The sequence below is a fragment of the Ascidiella aspersa genome, chromosome 5, assembly GCF_963924565.1.
Source record: "Ascidiella aspersa chromosome 5, kaAscAspe10.2, whole genome shotgun sequence".
Classification (NCBI taxonomy): domain Eukaryota; kingdom Metazoa; phylum Chordata; class Ascidiacea; order Phlebobranchia; family Ascidiidae; genus Ascidiella; species Ascidiella aspersa.
In genome coordinates, this window is record NC_139451.1 from 359,323 (window position 1) to 378,614 (window position 19,292).

At 37.2% G+C, this 19,292-nt stretch overlaps 2 protein-coding genes across 2 annotated transcripts; both read left to right on the forward strand.

Annotated features, from left to right (window-relative positions):
- The first annotated feature begins 218 nt into the window (after positions 1 to 218).
- On the forward strand, positions 219 to 9,032 carry LOC146141381 (uncharacterized). Its single transcript, XM_083390081.1, has 10 exons — positions 219 to 254; positions 1,057 to 1,145; positions 1,972 to 2,106; positions 2,421 to 2,474; positions 3,119 to 3,230; positions 4,407 to 4,673; positions 7,291 to 7,372; positions 7,639 to 7,706; positions 7,843 to 7,944; positions 8,076 to 9,032. Exons 1-10 carry the CDS (start codon positions 219 to 221, stop codon positions 8,184 to 8,186), a joined length of 1,056 nt encoding a protein of 351 aa, XP_083246207.1. The 3' UTR covers positions 8,187 to 9,032.
- Positions 9,033 to 10,943: 1,911 nt separating this feature from the next.
- LOC146141382 (amphiphysin-like) lies at positions 10,944 to 19,090 on the forward strand. Its single transcript, XM_083390082.1, has 8 exons — positions 10,944 to 11,028; positions 11,854 to 11,988; positions 12,303 to 12,356; positions 13,000 to 13,111; positions 17,291 to 17,372; positions 17,640 to 17,707; positions 17,845 to 17,946; positions 18,078 to 19,090. Coding segments are annotated over exons 1-8 (666 nt in total). The 5' UTR covers positions 10,944 to 11,026; the 3' UTR covers positions 18,189 to 19,090.
- The last annotated feature ends 202 nt before the right edge of the window (positions 19,091 to 19,292 follow it).

A 19,292-nucleotide genomic window follows, 5' to 3' on the forward strand; every position in this document is an offset into this window, starting at 1 on the left:
CATATGTTAAAAGAAACAAGGCGGTGGCGTGGGGTGGTTAGCGAGCGTTGCTAAGGCGAAGGCGAAATGCGCAGCTAATTGAGCGAGCGGTTTAAGTCGGACGTTAATGTTGTTGAGCAACAACAGCAAGCAGGCAGTCCGACCTGGAGCGGTTGTTGCGTCACAGTGGGTTGGTATATAACATTTAAAGAATCACTAGAGTGATTGCTTTTAATGAAATGGGTGTTCTCTGGCTTGTAATTTATCAGTCAAAAGTAATTAAAACAACACTTGTTGCTCCATGGAATGTTACCAGGTCTGCAGGCAAATCGAAAAATTAGTTGAAAACCTGTATTTTTCATCATGTTTTTTACTTATTTTGGCCTCAATTGATCTAACAGTACTCAGATATGCCAAAATGAATCCCTTGTAAAAAACTGCTAGCAGTTTAAGACTCACTTGGGTAAAAAGGTTTCAAAAAATCTTCAATATAAGTTTTCACACTATAGTTTGATAATTTGAAAATGCCATTTTATTGATAGTAATGCAATTGAAACATTCAAGGGAGCAGGGTTTTTTTAAGGTTTGGTTTGGGTGATCGCAAGTGCTTCATTTAAATACCAAAAAGTTGCAAGTCCAAAATTTGGGAAACCGCTGAAGAAATTTGACACCTTAAAAAAACACAAGCCTGCAACTATGATTTCAATAAAGTTTGCAATATACCTTTAATAGCAAACATCGTTTTGTGTTTCGAAACAATTTGAAAAGCTAATCAAAAATTTGCGCATTGCTTTTAATTAGGCATTTCTGATAGTCAACATTTTATCTTGACGCCTGTTATTTTGGATAGAAAGTTTTGTGACCTGATCTGATAGCAAATGACATTATATAAATGTTATACAAAGTCTATGAAATTATAACGTTTAAAGATTAGACAGTTTGGTAGTAATTTTCAACGATTGTAGTGTTGACCATTTTATTTGTAAAGTTTCTGTTTTGTTTTCAAATTGCATTTAAAACCTGTCAAGCGATCCAAGTTTCTATCGTTGTGTTTCTATCAGCCTGAATATTGTTCAGGTTCGAACGAAGCTGCTCGATGTCGTGGCAAATATCAAAGACACTTTCAACAACGGGGAATATAAGATCCAACGACTCCACTCACCAATGTAAATGCTATAAAAATATTTTAATGTTTTACGAGCGGTTTTAAAAGTACCTCCTTTATCCACTCACCAATGTAAATACATTACTATGTTTTATAAAAATTCATTAACAAAACTTTTTTAAGTGGCTTGCATAGTCTTCCCTCAAAGTAACTACAGCAGTAATGTCCAGTACTACTTATTCTATTCCTGTAAGGAATGTTTTTCCAAAAGTTAACCTTTTGAGAAGAAAACTGTTGAATTGCAAACAATTGCTGAAATACCGCCCTGGTGTTTCTATCGGCTGTCTGTACCAGATTTTTTAATTTTTAAATAGCAACAATGTTAAAAGGGAGTTGATTTTGTATTTCACCTTTTTTCCATTTGACGCATGGTTTTTGAAAATGACTGGTTAAATTCGAATGAACATTGTGGCATGGATTTCAAGTATTTTGTTTCATTTAAAATGCATTTGTTTGAAATAAATAATTTGAGAAGCAAAGCAAGCTATTGAAGCTTGTAAAATAAAGTAGCAATTTTGAAGTGTAAGAAGTTTATTTTTTTTGCCCGGTTGTTTTCAATCTTTTTTACACTTAGTAGCTTTTTCCCTCGATTTTGAAAAGAAACCATTCTGCTTAAATTTACTTAAGTTTATTAAAGCCAACCCCAAAAACAATTAATTTAACAGAGGGAGAAATTTTACGACAGCTGTAAAAAAAGTTATTTTTAATTTTTTTAAACTACGCACAACACCTGGAACCCTTCTCAGTAAATTGCCTGCATTAGATCAATTTTGTGCGAGTCTCTATATCAGGAGCTTGATTTTTCTAATCCCCTGGTATATTTCCAGGCGGGTGGAAACGGCACCGAAGGTTCCGGAACCGGCGACCTTGCCGGCCGATGAGGGTCAAAGGTCACGGGGTCACTCGGAAAGGTCATCTGGTGACCGAAGGCTCAGCGCGTCAACTTCGAACAAAAACTCAAGGTATATTTGTCGATAAAGATGTTTGTGACAGATCGGACGAAGCTACCGCATTATATCAAAATGCAATGTTATTATAATCAAGTAAGCAAACTAAATTTTTCAAGGGCAATTTTTTTCTGGTAATTTTGCCCAAAAATGGCATTAAAGAAGTTTAAATGCTATCAGTTGTCAATTGAAAAAAAAAACCTTTGAAAATTTTTTTTCTTTGAAATAAAACTCAAATCATGGCTAACACTTCAAAAGTAATTTGCAATCGGTACCAGCCTAGTATCGGACGTGTAGTATGTGACGTCACAGTGTGTTATTGTTTGAAGGAGCGGAAAGAATGAAGAAAGAAGGAAGCGAAGTTCGAACCACTCCGAGTCCGAGTAAGCCAAACTTTGTTTTTATTGTCAACCGTGATTTGCATCGTTTGTTGCAAAGTTACCGCACGACACATTTTGCCCATTGTCCTTTACAGTAGTGGTTCTTAACCAGGCCTGCGAAACCTTTCGAGTATGTTGTGGTGTTTAGCAAAATGACGCAATTTTGTTGCAAAGTTTTATTCCCTCTGTTAAACTACGCTCGCATCTGTAATGTAGCTTGAAAATGAATCTCAAACCCAAAAAGGTCGAGTAAATCGACATCATCCAACCCATCAACTGATGATGATACAAGTTTGTATCAAAAAGCCGTAATTTGAAAATGCTACCAAGCTACCACCACTCAGTGAAGTGGTTCTCAACCGGGGCGCCCTGGTGTGCCATTTCTAATGCTTAAGGATGCCGATAGGGATAGGTCAACTATTTGTGTGCGATTAGAGACCATTATATCAAATGACATTTTCCTACATGTTCTAAGTTGATTGTCTTGTTAAAGTTCCATTTATAGCGACATTTTAGCAAAATACTCAACGAAAATTCCAGTCGGGGTGCCGAAAATCTTTTTATTATTTTTTAGGGGTGCGTAATCCATAAAAGGTTGAAACTGACCTAATGAATATATTTCAACCTTTCAATGTTTGTTTTTCAAGTTCGCATCAATACGTCAACATCCAGATCGGGCAGCAGTTGGGTCACGTGACCAACGGAACCGACCAATCAGAAGCTCCGAAGATCACCCAAGCACCAGAGGACATCAAAGAGGTAACCACGGTTGTGACGTCATAAGGTTTTCGTTGTTTGATCACACAGGTTGGAATGATTGCCGTTAGTGCAGCTAGGGTGTATGGTGACATCGGATTGTACCCGATGTCAAGTCGTGCTATCGTTCTTCGTCACCAAATTGTCAGAGGATTTTTAACCAGGCTTTGAAAATCCCAAGTAAAGTTTAAAATTTTTAATTAAAATTAATTTTATCAAAAAAAATAGTAAAATGAAAAAAGCAAAATTGCCAATTGAGCCAAGAAAATGCTTTTAAACGTTTCTTTCCATCTATTTCGCTTGCTTGAGCACCGTAATGCCGTCATTATCGAATCGCGACACTTTTGTTCAAAATATCCGATATCACAATAAACATCTCCAACTACAGCTCCAGCATTCATTCCAATCCCTGTGTGTGGTTCAAGTATTGCGTAAAATACACGACTCTAGAGTTGACTTTACATGGTTTGGTGTCTTTCGTGACATGTTTGGACAAATTCTAAGTGCCCCAGAATTATCTGCACCTTACTAAACTAATTTATCAGAACAATAATAACAACAAACTTAGAGCTTTGTCTTTCATAAACATTACATTTAAATTGTTTAGGGTAAATTTCAATCACTGTTAAACCTTATTATGATGCGCATTACCTTATACTTCTACAATTGGAGTTTTAACCAGGGTGAGATGTGTTGAATTAATATGACAAAAATAAACTTAAACCGAGATTTGTATTTATTATTATAAAAACAGACAGCTGTTGTAATTTAAATCAGTGGTTCTCAAACATCTGAAAAAATCTTTTTAATTCTTTCACTTTTAAAATATATTAGACTGGGCGCATCCTTTTTGTGTTTTAATATCAATAAATAAATCATTTGTCAGCTTACCTACAATAAATAGTTTTGAATAAGTTGCGACTAAAAATGTTAAAGAATATTGAAAGGTGATTTAAAAATTTATCCGGTTTTAAAAAATGAAGTCAAGGAAACAAAATGTTGCCAAGTGAAAAGTTCGAGAGCCACTGATTTAGATTGTTTTAATGTAGATGTGTTTGTAAAGCTTGTTTATTGCACAATGTTTTGCCCCTCTGTGCTCTGTATGTGTGTGGGTGTGTGTGTGTGTGTGTGTGGGTAGTTGTCACTAACCGCATGTCGTCGGTGCATGCCACTCCACAGCAGGAACCCGACAAACCAAAACCATCGCCGCGCCTGACGCTTGACACTGGCAACGTGGCAACTGAGGCGGGTGCCAGTGGCAAGGTGGCAACTGAGGCGGGTACCAGTGGCAAGGTGGCAACTGAGGCGGGGCCCAGTGCCGAGCTGCCACCTGCCACGGCGCCACAGGCCAGACCGCGAACCATGACCCTCCCCGAGGCCGGATCGGAACCGCAGAATGTCGCCGACAAGAAAAAGTCGCAAACTTTGGAGCGAAACAAGCCAGAGGTTGGTTTGCTGCCCCCTTGTGTTCAGCTACTAACACCACATTTGCGTTCGACTAAAATGCCGCTTAACCGACATAATCGCCGCTTTTTCAGTCGACCAAGAAGCGGAGGTCTCTTCTTTTTTTCACCGGACTCGACAAATTTTTTTCACGAGCTCCGAAGAACGATGACTCGACAAAAAGTCCCGAGGATAAAAGTGACGCGTCAGCGAATCCTCACTTCCAGAGAATGCACTCTCCAGATTACCGTAGCGACGAAATACAAAGATCCAACAGCGATACTGGTAGTCATGGTAACCTTGGTAATCGGGCAGCTTCTGATGACGGTCGCCATGACAACGACGGTTTTCATACTTTTGAAAAGTTGGATCACGATTCATGTGAGCATGACACAAATGAAGAGGTGAAAGATGATCTTGAATTGCATCACGGTGATTCATATGAGCAGCATCATGATATGGATCATGCAGATAAATTGGATGCTGCTCGTGATACATCTCATGAATCATATGAACAGCATACTAATCAAGATCTTGACGCTGTCCGTAACTCAAATGATAGAGCTCATGAATCATATGAGCAGCATCATGATGTTCATGATCACGACCAATCACATATTGAAGATCACGATTCATATGATGGAGTTCATAATTCACATGATGGACTTCATAATTCACATGAAGGACTTCATGATTCACATGATGGAGTTCACGTTTCACATGATGAAGATGATGAAAGATACTTGCGGATGACTCCAGCTTACAGAGACCAGGTTGAAGTTGAATCGGTCAATTCCGATGAAAAACATAATTATGAAAATGTGGAGTTCGGCAACAAACGACCAAGTTATTCTGACGACAATGAGGATATGTTCCCTAGCAACCATGATGATGACGCCGCCCCTAGCAACCATGATGACGGCGCCTCTCCTAGCAACCATGATGATATGTTCCCTGGCAACCATGATGATATGTTCCCTGGCAGCCATGATGATATGTTCCCTAGTAACCATGATGACGTCTCCCCTAGCAAGCGTGATGATGACGTCTCCCCTAGCAACCGTGATGATGATGTTTCACCTAGCAACCATGATAAAGTCTCCCCTAGCAACCATGACGTCATTAGTCTTGACGGAAGTTCCAGTGTTTCTTCTCAGTCGTCTATTTTTGTGTCGGACGACGAATCGTTTCGCAAAACTTTGGTCGCTCCTTCGGTCCTACCACTAGGTGGTGCTAATCACAACCCTGGTGATGATGTCACAAAAGTTGATGAACATGCCGCTGAAAGTAACGACGTCAAAAAAACTTCCAATTTAAGTGATGTCATAAACGCAGCTCTAAATCCTTCGATGACACAGCCTGGTTCTGGCCAAGAAGTCATCATTCCACCTGGTTCTGCTCCTGAGGATTTTTATGACTTCGCAGTGGACTATACTGCCTCTAGTGGTGATAAAAATACCCCCGAAGACGAAAATATATACGATGTGGCCGATGATGTCACTGATGACGTCATCAAAGTTGGCAATCCCAGCAAAGACACAAATTCCGACTTTAACGTAAAAGTTTTTGCAAAAAGTGGACTTTCTGGCAGTGACTCAGCAAAAGTGCTGCAGAGTGATGAGTCAGCAAAGGTATCATTTAGTGAAAATCAAACTCAGGTTAATTTGTAGTTAGAAACAGATTGTTTTGTAATTCTTGTCGTGCGGCCGGAATTTGTTGCATTTTTACTTTTTGTAATTGAAACATCGACAGAGAATTGATTGGGGAATCCCCTCTCTGGTTTTTATTCGGTAAACTTTTAACTTTTGAACACCAAGATTTGATTCAATTTTGTTGATTTAGGAATCAATTGCCGCAAGCAACTCATTTTTGATTGTAGTTAATCTTACAGCTATCGATCTAAAATGCAGTTTTATTAATCGATAATTATTGTTTTTATTTTTGTTGCAAATAAAGTGTTGTGATTGAGTTTTTAAATACTGATCTTTGAAATGTTATAATTGGAGCAATCTTAAAATAAACAAATTGTTTTTACAGATCTTCAGGATTTAAAGTTTAATTTATTCAGATTATCAGATCGTAATTCCATTTTCAGATGGCTTCAGTAATTCTTTTAATATACTTAACCTATTGTTTTGTCATTGTTACCTATTGTTGTGTCTGGTTTATACAGAAACTTTATTATAATATTTAGTAATTTGATTCATAATTTCTTTATTTGTAGAAATAAAAGCATTAAATGTTGTGATGTTTGCTGGACAAAAAACTATGATTGAAATTTATGTGCAAGAGATTATTGACGGTTTGTTCTAATTAATAATGAAGAAAATTGAATTCCCCCAAATCACTCAAATAAACCAGAAAAAGGGCATCAAAATAATTTATTTCGTTTTTTTTGAGTTCTTTGATATTTACTGATTAATAAATGTTGAATGTTTAATTGCAAAATTGAACCTTGTTCTTATTTGAAAGCGTGTTGTGTTGATTTACAATCTTGTGCGAAAGTGTTTTTGCACGAAGCGCTGCATGTTTCTATTAACCTTGAAGCAGTTTGACAATTGATTTTCATTCTTTTTAAATCCTTGTTTGTTCAAGATTTCTCACCAACTTTTTTGTTCAGATACCTGAAGAAGACCCCCAACTAAACGGTGGTTCCCCTATTTACGATCTACCCCCAGAAGCCCCTCGTGATGTCACAGCAGGTCAGTATGACACAACAATGACAACTTTGTACTTGTGATTTACTTTTTTTCGATATACAACTGTTTGCCATTTTGGGTGTTTTTTTTGGATAGAAGCTTTAACAGTGTTTGTTGTACTTTAAAAATGCTGTGTTCAACTATTTGCCTTTCTTGTTAATGTGCTGTCTCTGAAAACAAGAAAACTCAAGTGTTATTTCTCTGAAATTCATATTGCTATAATCAGCCGAGTTGTTTTTACTAGAGTCACCAACAATTCTGTATTTCAGAAATTTACGACGAGGTCCCCCCCAAAGATGACGGCACGGTGATTTTGCCCCCCCACTATTTGTACACGGTAAGTCCATTCGTTTCCTGATTTCGCTTGTGTTATTTTTATATTTGTATTTCTAATATAATGTGTATGATTTCTATAGTTTTTTTATTGTGTGTTGTATGATTTCTATATGATGTGAGTTGTATGATTTCTATAGGTGCAGGCGATGTACCCTTACCACGGAGCTGACGAGGACGAATTGTCGTTCGAGAAAAACGATGTGATTTACGTCGTCGAGTTTCCCGACCCAGAAGAACAGGTGTGTGCGATTTCTATCTTGTTCAACGCCTAAAATTAAATTTCTGGCCGGCATTTATTTTCTAAATATTATCATATACATTCTTTCAATTATTTTAACTTGTTTATTTTGTAATTGTGATACGTTTTTAGGACGAAGGTTGGCAAATGGGGATCCTTCAAGTTTCCTGGAACGACACCGGCTCCACTTCCACTATGGGGGTTTTCCCCCAGAACTTCACCAAGCCGATGTCACAAAGTTAAAAAAATCACCTGGTGGGAACATCACACAAATCGACTCGACGCGCAAAATTAGTTTTCGATGAATGGTGATAAAGTTCCGCACCAACTGCTGAATGCTCAGCGATTCTGTCCAAAGCACTTTGAAAAACATTTATCACTATTAACATTTAAATGAAATGAAATGGTTTTTAAGGTAATTTGCAAAACTTCCAAAACCCAAGTCTTTATGTGTTGTCAAATTTATGTGGAGCTTCGATACGATGCTATCGGTCATTCCTTAACCAGTAGTTCCCAAACTCTGGCGCTCATAAATCGTTAACAAAAGCAGTCATTCTAAAATAATATCGAACCTTTAAAACACCTGGTGACCTTTCAATGAGTTGTTTTTGAAAACTAGCAAAAAAACTTTGAAACTTTATACTCGGCGAGAATTATTGAGAGACATAATCTAACTCGATCGGAAAAGAAGAACCTGATTGAAACGCTTGATGCCTTCCAATATAACCTTATGCATTGTTGTCATCTGTACATTGATAATTTCACCAGCAGCCATAATTTTGCAATTGATTCTTTGTGCAATCAAATGTTTTCACTACAAAGAGCCTTGCGGTGAACAAGACCTACGTTTTTACGATTGTTTGATATTTATAGTTCAACTAACCCGTACTTTGTGTGTTTTTGTACAATAATGATGATGGTGCTAATAACTAGATAAGCTATCGCAGCTTGATTTTACCTTTTTCTTTTAATTTGATAAAGATTACCTTAATCTTTCGAGATGAAACTTTCGTTTTTACCTTGAAATGAAATAATTCTTTTGAAGTCATTTAACTCTATTATTCGTCATATTACACCTGTTCGATTTTATTGTTACGTCATTGAATCGTTTGTTTACTTTTGAATTTGAAAAATACAATCTCACTTTTTCAAAGACTCTTGGTTTACGAGATTAAGTCAAGACTCAAAAACAAATAAACAAAAACAGTAGATTTAAAGAAAGTCTTATTGAACCTATGAAATGGGGTTATTTCTCTTGTTTTTCAACTAATCTTTGAACCAAATAAAAGGCGTATTTGTAAGTGTGATGATCCGCTTTAGCAACGCCGCTGGACAATAGTATCAAGGTTAAAAGTCACCAAGATCCGTCTGTTAGTCAAATTGAGTTGTCAGTCAACTGGTAGAAGACTTGGCTCAAGATCTACTTGTATTTGTATAGTAAATAATTCTACTTGGCAAAATGGGTGGGTGGTGTGTTTCTCAGCACATGCAGTAGTTTTCAATTGGCTAGATTTATTTAGATGTTGTAATGTTACAGTAAACCTTGAATGAGGAAAAGAAAATGTGTAAAAAAAATATCTGTAGGGTGAAGCTAGCCCCCACAAGTGAGAAATGACTACTTTTGTTCTCAGAAAGCTTTATTTAACTTTCTACTGCAATAAGCACAAGAAAAAATCAAAACTTGTTTGAAAAAGAATTTACTTTGGCACAATTTAAAGCTAATTGTTGACAATGAATTTAAAAGAGGGCGGGGAAAGTACCGAAGGCGTAAATTGGCGCTCGGTTCCAATTCGGGTTCGAATTGTGCTGGGCGGCGTTCCGTCTCGATTGGAAGTGCAGCGGCGGAGGGGCGGCGCAATTTCGTTTGTGAAAAAGGGGCTCGGTTGGGGCAAGCGATAGAGAAGGACACAGCTTGATTTAATTGTTCAGGATTACTTCGTCATATGTTAAAAGAAACAAGGCGGTGGCGTGGGGTGGTTAGCGAGCGTTGCTAAGGCGAAGGCGAAATGCGCAGCTAATTGAGCGAGCGGTTTAAGTCGGACGTTAATGTTGTTGAGCAACAACAGCAAGCAGGCAGTCCGACCTGGAGCGGTTGTTGCGTCACAGTGGGTTGGTATATAACATTTAAAGAATCACTAGAGTGATTGCTTTTAATGAAATGGGTGTTCTCTGGCTTGTAATTTATCAGTCAAAAGTAATTAAAACAACACTTGTTGCTCCATGGAATGTTACCAGGTCTGCAGGCAAATCGAAAAATTAGTTGAAAACCTGTATTTTTCATCATGTTTTTTACTTATTTTGGCCTCAATTGATCTAACAGTACTCAGATATGCCAAAATGAATCCCTTGTAAAAAACTGCTAGCAGTTTAAGACTCACTTGGGTAAAAAGGTTTCAAAAAATCTTCAATATAAGTTTTCACACTATAGTTTGATAATTTGAAAATGCCATTTTATTGATAGTAATGCAATTGAAACATTCAAGGGAGCAGGGTTTTTTTAAGGTTTGGTTTGGGTGATCGCAAGTGCTTCATTTAAATACCAAAAAGTTGCAAGTCCAAAATTTGGGAAACCGCTGAAGAAATTTGACACCTTAAAAAAACACAAGCCTGCAACTATGATTTCAATAAAGTTTGCAATATACCTTTAATAGCAAACATCGTTTTGTGTTTCGAAACAATTTGAAAAGCTAATCAAAAATTTGCGCATTGCTTTTAATTAGGCATTTCTGATAGTCAACATTTTATCTTGATGCCTGTTATTTTGGATAGAAAGTTTTGTGACCTGATCTGATAGCAAATGACATTATATAAATGTTATACAAAGTCTATGAAATTATAACGTTTAAAGATTAGACAGTTTGGTAGTAATTTTCAACGATTGTAGTGTTGACCATTTTATTTGTAAAGTTTCTGTTTTGTTTTCAAATTGCATTAAAAACCTGTCAAGCGATCCAATTTTCTATCGTTGTGTTTCTATCAGCCTGAATATTGTTCAGGTTCGAACGAAGCTGCTCGATGTCGTGGCAAATATCAAAGACACTTTCAACAACGGGGAATATAAGATCCAACGACTCCACTCACCAATGTAAATGCTATAAAAATATTTTAATGTTTTACGAGCGGTTTTAAAAGTACCTCCTTTATCCACTCACCAATGTAAATACATTACTATGTTTTATAAAAATTCATTAAGAAAATTTTTTAAGTGGCTTGCATAGTCTTCCCTCAAAGTAACTACAGTAGTAATGTCCGGTACTACTTATTCTATTCCTGTAAGGAATGTTTTTCCAAAAGTTAACCTTTTGAGAAGAAAACTGTTGGATTGCAAACAATTGCTGAAATACCGCCCTGGTGTTTCTATCGGCTGTCTGTACCAGATTTTTTAATTTTTAAATAGCAACAATGTTAAAAGGGAGTTGATTTTGTATTTCACCTTTTTTTCCATTGACGCATTGTTTTAAAAATGACTGGTTAAATTCCAATGAACATTGTGGCATGGATTTCAAGTATTTTGTTTCATTTAAAATGCATTTGTTTGCAATAAATAATTTGAGAAGCAAAGCAAGCTATTGAAGCTTGTAAAATAAAGTAGCAATTTTGAAGTGTAAGAAGTTTATTTTTTTTGCCCGGTTGTTTTCAATCTTTTTTTACACTTAGTAGCTTTTTCCCTCGATTTTGAAAATAAACCATTCTGCTTAAATTTACTTAAGTTTATTAAAGCCAACCCCAAAAACAATTAATTTAACAGAGGGAGAAATTTTACGACAGCTGTAAAAAAAGTTATTTTTAATTTTTTTAAACTACGCACAACACCTGGAACCCTTCTCAGTAAATTGCCTGCATTAGATCAATTTTGTGCGAGTCTCTATATCAGGGGCTTGATTTTTCTAATCCCCTGGTATATTTCCAGGCGGGTGGAAACGGCACCGAAGGTTCCGGAACCGGCGACCTTGCCGGCCGATGAGGGTCAAAGGTCACGGGGTCACTCGGAAAGGTCATCTGGTGACCGAAGGCTCAGCGGGTCAACTTCGAACAAAAACTCAAGGTATATTTGTCGATAAAGATGTTTGTGACAGATCGGACGAAGCTACCGCATTATATCAAAATGCAATGTTATTATAATCAAGTAAGCAAACTAAATTTTTCAAGGGCAATTTTTTTCTGGTAATTTTGCCCAAAAATGGCATTAAAGAAGTTTAAATGCTATCAGTTGTCAATTGAAAAAAAAAACCTTTGAAAATTTTTTTTCTTTGAAATAAAACTCAAATCATGGCTAACACTTCAAAAGTAATTTGCAATCGGTACCAGCCTAGTATCGGACGTGTAGTATGTGACGTCACAGTGTGTTATTGTTTGAAGGAGCGGAAAGAATGAAGAAAGAAGGAAGCGAAGTTCGAACCACTCCGAGCCCGAGTAAGCCAAACTCTGTTTTTATTGTCAACCGTGATTTGCATCGTTTGTTGCAAAGTTACCGCACGACACATTTTGCCCATTGTCCTTTACAGTAGTGGTTCTTAACCAGGCCTGCGAAACCTTTCGAGTATGTTGTGGTGTTTAGCAAAACGAGGCAATATTGTTGCAAGTTTTATTCCCTCTGTTAAACTACGCTCGCATCTGTAATGTAGCTTGAAAATGAATCTCAAACCCAAAAAGGTCGAGTAAATCGACATCATCCAACCCATCAACTGATGATGATACAAGTTTGTATCAAAAAGCCGTAATTTGAAAATGCTACCAAGCTACCACCACTCAGTGAAGTGGTTCTCAACCGGGGCGCCCTGGTGTGCCATTTCTAATGCTTAAGGATGCCGATAGGGATAGGTCAACTATTTGTGTGCGATTAGAGACCATTATATCAAATGACATTTTCCTACATGTTCTAAGTTGATTGTCTTGTTAAAGTTCCATTTATAGCGACATTTTAGCAAAATACTCAACGAAAATTCCAGTCGGGGTGCCGAAAATCTTTTTATTATTTTTTAGGGGTGCGTAATCCATAAAAGGTTGAAACTGACCTAATGAATATATTTCAACCTTTCAATGTTTGTTTTTCAAGTTCGCATCAATACGTCAACATCCAGATCGGGCAGCAGTTGGGTCACGTGACCAACGGAACCGACCAATCAGAAGCTCCGAAGATCACCCAAGCACCAGAGGACATCAAAGAGGTAACCACGGTTGTGACGTCATAAGGTTTTCGTTGTTTGATCACACAGGTTGGAATGATTGCTGTTAGTGCAGCTAGGGTGTATGTTGACATCGGATTGTACCCGATGTCAAGTCGTGCTATCGTTCTTCGTCACCAAATTGTCAGAGGATTTTTAACCAGGCTTTGAAAATCCCAAGTAAAGTTTAAAATTTTTAATTAAAATTAATTTTATCAAAAAAATAGCAAAATGAAAAAAGCAAAATTGCCAATTGACCCAAGAAAATGCTTTTAAACGTTTCTTTCCATCTATTTCGCTTGCTTGAGCACCGTAATGCCGTCATTATCGAATCGCGATACTTTTGTTCGAAATATCCGATATCACAATAAACATCTCCAACTGCAGCTCCAGCATTCATTCCAATCCCTGTGTGTGGTTCAAGTATTGCGTAAAATACACGACTCTAGAGTTGACTTTACATGGTTTGGTGTCTTTCGTGACATGTTTGGACAAATTCTAAGTGCCCCAGAATTATCTGCACCTTACTAAACTAATTTATCAGAACAATAATAACAACAAACTTAGAGCTTTGTCTTTCATAAACATTACATTTAAATTGTTTAGGGTAAATTTCAATCACTGTTAAACCTTATTATGATGCGCATTACCTTATACTTCTACAATTGGAGTTTTAACCAGGGTGAGATGTGTTGAATTAATATGACAAAAATAAACTTAAACCGAGATTTGTATTTATTATTATAAAAACAGACAGCTGTTGTAATTTAAATCAGTGGTTCTCAAACATCTGAAAAAATCTTTTTAATTCTTTCACTTTTAAAATATATTAGACTGGGCGCATCCTTTTTGTGTTTTAATATCAATAAATAAATCATTTGTCAGCTTACCTACAATAAATAGTTTTGAATAAGTTGCGACTAAAAATGTTAAAGAATATTGAAAGGTGATTTAAAAATTTATCCGGTTTTAAAAAATGAAGTCAAGGAAACAAAAAGGTTGCCAAGTGAAAAGTTTGAGAGCCACTGATTTAGATTGTTTTAATGTAGATGTGTTTGTAAAGCTTGTTTATTGCACAATGTTTTGCCCCTCTGTGCTCTGTATGTGTGTGGGTGTGTGTGTGTGTGTGGGTAGTTGTCACTAACCGCATGTCGTCGGTGCATGCCACTCCACAGCAGGAACCCGACAAACCAAAACCATCGCCGCGCCTGACGCTTGACACTGGCAACGTGGCAACTGAGGCGGGTGCCAGTGCCGAGCTGCCACCTGCCACGGCGCCACAGGCCAGACCGCGAACCATGACCCTCCCCGAGGCCGGATCGGAACCGCAGAATGTCGCCGACAAGAAAAAGTCGCAAACTTTGGAGCGAAACAAGCCAGAGGTTGGTTTGCTGCCCCCATGTGTTCAGCTACTAACACCACATTTGCGTTCGACTAAAATGCCGCTTAACCGACCTAATCGCCGCTTTTTCAGTCGACCAAGAAGCGGAGGTCTCTTCTTTTTTTCACCGGACTCGACAAATTTTTTTCACGAGCTCCGAAGAACGATGACTCGACAAAAAGTCCCGAGGATAAAAGTGCCGCGTCAGCGAATCCTCACTTCCAGAGAATGCACTCTCCAGATTACCGTAGCGACGAAATACAAAGATCCAACAGCGATACTGGTAGTCATGGTAACCTTGGTAACCGGGCAGCTTCTGATGACGGTCGCCATGACAACGACGGTTTTCATACTTTTGAAAAGTTGGATCACGATTCATGTGAGCATGAAACAAATGAAGAGGTGAAAGATGATCTTGAATTGCATCACGGTGATTCATATGAGCAGCATCATGATATGGATCATGCAGATAAATTGGATGCTGCTCATGATACATCTCATGAATCATATGAACAGCATACTAATCAAGATCTTGACGCTGTTCGTAACTCAAATGATAGAGCTCATGAATCATATGAGCAGCATCATGATGAACATCATGAAGATAAAGTGGACGCTGTTCATGATCACGACCAATCACATAATGAAGATCACGATTCACATGATGGAGTTCATAATTCACATGATGGACTTCATAATTCACATGATGGACTTTATGATTCACATGATGAAATTGATTCACATGATGAAGATGATGAAAGATACTTGCGGATGACTCCAGCTTACAGGGATCAGGTTGAAGTTGAATCGGTCAATTCCGATGAAAAACATAATTATGAAAATGTGGAGTTCGGCAACAAACGACCAAGTTATTCTGACGACAATGAGGATATGTTCCCTAGCAACCATGATGATGACGCCGCCCCTAGCAACCATGATGACGGCGCCTCTCCTAGCAACCGTGATGACGGCGTCTCTCCTAGCAACCATGATGATATGTTCCCTGGCAACCATGATGATATGTTCCCTGGCAACCATGATGATATGTTCCCTAGTAACCATGATGACGTCTCCCCTAGCAACCGTGATGATGACGTCTCCCCTAGCAACCATGATGATATGTTCCCTGGCAACCATGGTGATATGTTCCCTGGCAACCATGATGATATGTTCCCTAGTAACCATGATGACGTCCCCCCTAGCAACCGTGATGATGATGTTTCACCTAGCAACCATGATGATGATGTTTCACCTAGCAACCATGATAAAGTCTCCCCTAGCAACCATGACGTCATTAGGCTTGACGGAAGTTCCAGTGTTTCTTCTCAGTCGTCTATTTTTGTGTCGGACGACGAATCGTTTCGCAAAACTTTGGTCGCTCCTTCGGTCCTACCACTAGGTGGTGCTAATCACAACCCTGGTGATGATGTCACAAAAGTTGATGAACATGCCGCTGAAAGTAATGACGTCAAAAAAACTTCCAATTTAAGTGATGTGATAAACGCAGCTCTAAATCCTTCGATGACACAGCCTGGTTCTGGCCAAGAGGTCATCATTCCACCTGGTTCTGCTCCTGAGGATTTTTATGACTTCGCAGTGGACTATACTGCCTCTAGTGGTGATAAAAATACCCCCGAAGACGAAAATATATACGATGTGGCCGATGATGTCACTGATGACGTCATCAAAGTTGGCAATCCCAGCAAAGACACAAATTCCGACTTTAACGTAAAAGTTTTTGCAAAAAGTGGACTTTCTGGCAGTGACTCAGCAAAAGTGCTGCAGAGTGATGAGTCAGCAAAGGTATCATTTAGTGAAAATCAAACTCAGGTTAATTTGTAGTTAGAAACAGATTGTTTTGTAATTCTTGTCGTGCGGCCAGAATTTGTTGCATTTTTACTTTTTGTAATTGAAACATCGACAGAGAATTGATTGGGGAATCCCCTCTCTGGTTTTAATTGGTAAACTTTTAACTTTTGAACACCAAGATTTGATTCAATTTTGTTGATTTAGGAATCAATTGCCGCAAGCAAGTCATTTTTGATTGTAGTTAATCTTACAGCTATCGATCTAAAATGCAGTTTTATTAATCGATAATTATTGTTTTTATTTTTGTTGCAAATAAAGTGTTGTGATTGAGTTTTTAAATACTGATCTTTGAAATGTTATAATTGGAGCAATCTTAAAATAAACAAATTGTTTTTACAGATCCTCAGGATTTAAAGTTTAATTTATTCAGATTATCAGATCGTAATTGCATTTTCAGATGGCTTCAGTAATTCTTTTAATATACTTAACCTATTGTTTTGTCATTGTTACCTATTGTTGTGTCTGGTTTGAATTGACTATACAGAAACTTTATTATAATATTTAGTAATTTGATTCATAATTTCTTTATTTGTAGAAATAAAAGCATTAAATGTTGTGATGTTTGTTGGACAAAAAAACTATGATTGAAATTTATGTGCAAGAGATTATTGACGGTTTGTTCTAATTAATGATGAAGAAAATTGAATTCCCCCAAATCACTCAAATAAACCAGAAAAAGGGCATCAAAATAATTTCTTTCGGTTTTTTTGAGTTCTTTGATATTTACTGATTAGTAAATGTTGAATGTTTAATTGCAAAATTGGACCTTGTTCTTATTTGAAAGCGTGTTGTGTTGATTTACAATCTTGTGCGAAAGTGTTTTTGCACGAAGCGCTGCATGTTTCTATTAACCTTGAAGCAGTTTGACAATTGATTTTCATTCTTTTTAAATAATTGTTTGTTCAAGATTTCTCACCAACTTTTTTGTTCAGATACCTGAAGAAGACCCCCAACTAAACGGTGGTTCCCCTATTTACGATCTACCCCCAGAAGCCCCTCGTGACGTCACAGCAGGTCAGTATGACACAACAATGACAACTTTGTACTTGTGATTTACTTTTTTTCGATTTTCAACTGTTTGCCATTTTGGGTGTTTTTTTTTGGATAGAAGCTTTAACAGTGTTTGTTGTACTTTCAAAATGCTGTGTTCAACTATTTGCCTTTCTTGTTAATGTGCTGTCTCTGAAAACAAGAAAACTCAAGTGTTATTTCTCTGAAATTCATATTGCTATAATAAGCACAGTTGTTTTTACTAGAGTCACCAACAATTCTGTATTTCAGAAATTTACGACGAGGTCCCCCCCAAAGATGACGGCACGGTGATTTTGCCCCCCCACTATTTGTACACGGTAAGTCCATTCGTTTCCTGATTTCGCTTGTGTTATTTTTATGTTTGTATTTCTAATATAATGTGTATGATTTCTATAGTTTTTTTTATTGTGTGTTGTATGATTTCTATATGATGTGAGTTGTATGATTTCTATAGGTGCAGGCGATGTACCCTTACCACGGAGCTGACGAGGACGAATTGTCGTTCGAGAAAAACGATGTGATTTACGTCGTCGAGTTTCCCGACCCAGAAGAACAGGTGTGTGCGATTTCTATCTTGTTCAACGCCTAAAATTAAATTTCTGGCCGGCATTTATTTTCTAAATATTATCATATACATTCTTTCAATTATTTTAACTTGTTTATTTTGTAATTGTGATACGTTTTTAGGACGAAGGTTGGCAAATGGGGATCCTTCAAGTTTCCTGGAACGACACCGGCTCCACTTCCACTATGGGGGTTTTCCCCCAGAACTTCACCAAGCCGATGTCACAAAGTTAAAAAAATCACCTGGTGGGAACATCACACAAATCGACTCGACGCGCAAAATTAGTTTTCGATGAATGGTGATAAAGTTACGCACCACCTGCTGAATGCTCAGCGATTCTGTCCAAAGCACTTTGAAAAACATTTATCACTATTAACATTTAAATGAAATGAAATGTTTTTTAAGGTAATTTGCAAAACTTCCAAAACCCAAGTCTTTATGTGTTGTCAAATTTATGTGGAGCTTCGATACGATGCTATCGGTCATTCCTTAACCAGTAGTTCCCAAACTCTGGCGCTCATAAATCGTTAACAAAAGCAGTCATTCTAAAATAATATCGAACCTTTAAAACACCTGGTGACCTTTCAATGAGTTGTTTTTGAAAACTAGCAAAATAACTTTGAAACTTTATACTCGGCGAGAATTATTGAGAGACATAATCTAACTCGATCGGAAAAGAAGAACCTGATTGAAACGCTTGATGCCTTCCAATATAACCTTATGCATTGTTGTCATCTGTACATTGATAATATCACCAGCAGCCATAATTTTGCAATTGATTCTTTGTGCAATCAAATGTTTTCACTACAAAGAGCCTTGCGGTGAACAAGACCTACGTTTTTACGATTGTTTGATATTTATAGTTCAACTAACCCGTACTTTGTGTGTTTTTGTACAATAATGATGATGGTGCTAATAACTAGATAAGCTATCGCAGCTTGATTTTACCTTTTTCTTTTAATTTGATAAAGATTACCTTAATCTTTCGAGATGAAACTTTCGTTTTTACCTTGAAATGAAATAATTCTTTTGAAGTCATTTAACTCTATTATTCGTCATATTACACCTGTTCGATTTTATTGTTACGTCATTGAATCGTTTGTTTACTTTTGAATTTGAAAAAATACAATCTCACTTTTTCAAAGACTCTGGGTTTATGAGATTAAGTCAAGACTCAAAAACAAATAAACAAATAAGTGGATTTAAAGAAAGTCTTATTAAACCTATGAAATAGGATTATTTCTATTTGTTTTCAACTAAAGTTTTGACCAAATAAAGTGTTGTTAAAAATGAAGCGTTCGTTCGCATCAAGTTATGAAAAATAATATTAAACAATG

Coding starts and splice junctions, on each gene's coding strand:
- LOC146141381 (XM_083390081.1), top strand. CDS start 219: ATGGGTGTTCTCTGGCTTGTAATTTATCAGTCAAAA. Junction 2,475..3,118: donor TCGAACCACTCCGAGTCCGA/GTAAGCCAAACT, acceptor TTGTTTTTCAAG/TTCGCATCAATACGTCAACA. Junction 7,945..8,075: donor TTCCCGACCCAGAAGAACAG/GTGTGTGCGATT, acceptor ATACGTTTTTAG/GACGAAGGTTGGCAAATGGG.
- LOC146141382 (XM_083390082.1), top strand. Junction 12,357..12,999: donor TCGAACCACTCCGAGCCCGA/GTAAGCCAAACT, acceptor TTGTTTTTCAAG/TTCGCATCAATACGTCAACA. Junction 17,373..17,639: donor CCCTCGTGACGTCACAGCAG/GTCAGTATGACA, acceptor TCTGTATTTCAG/AAATTTACGACGAGGTCCCC.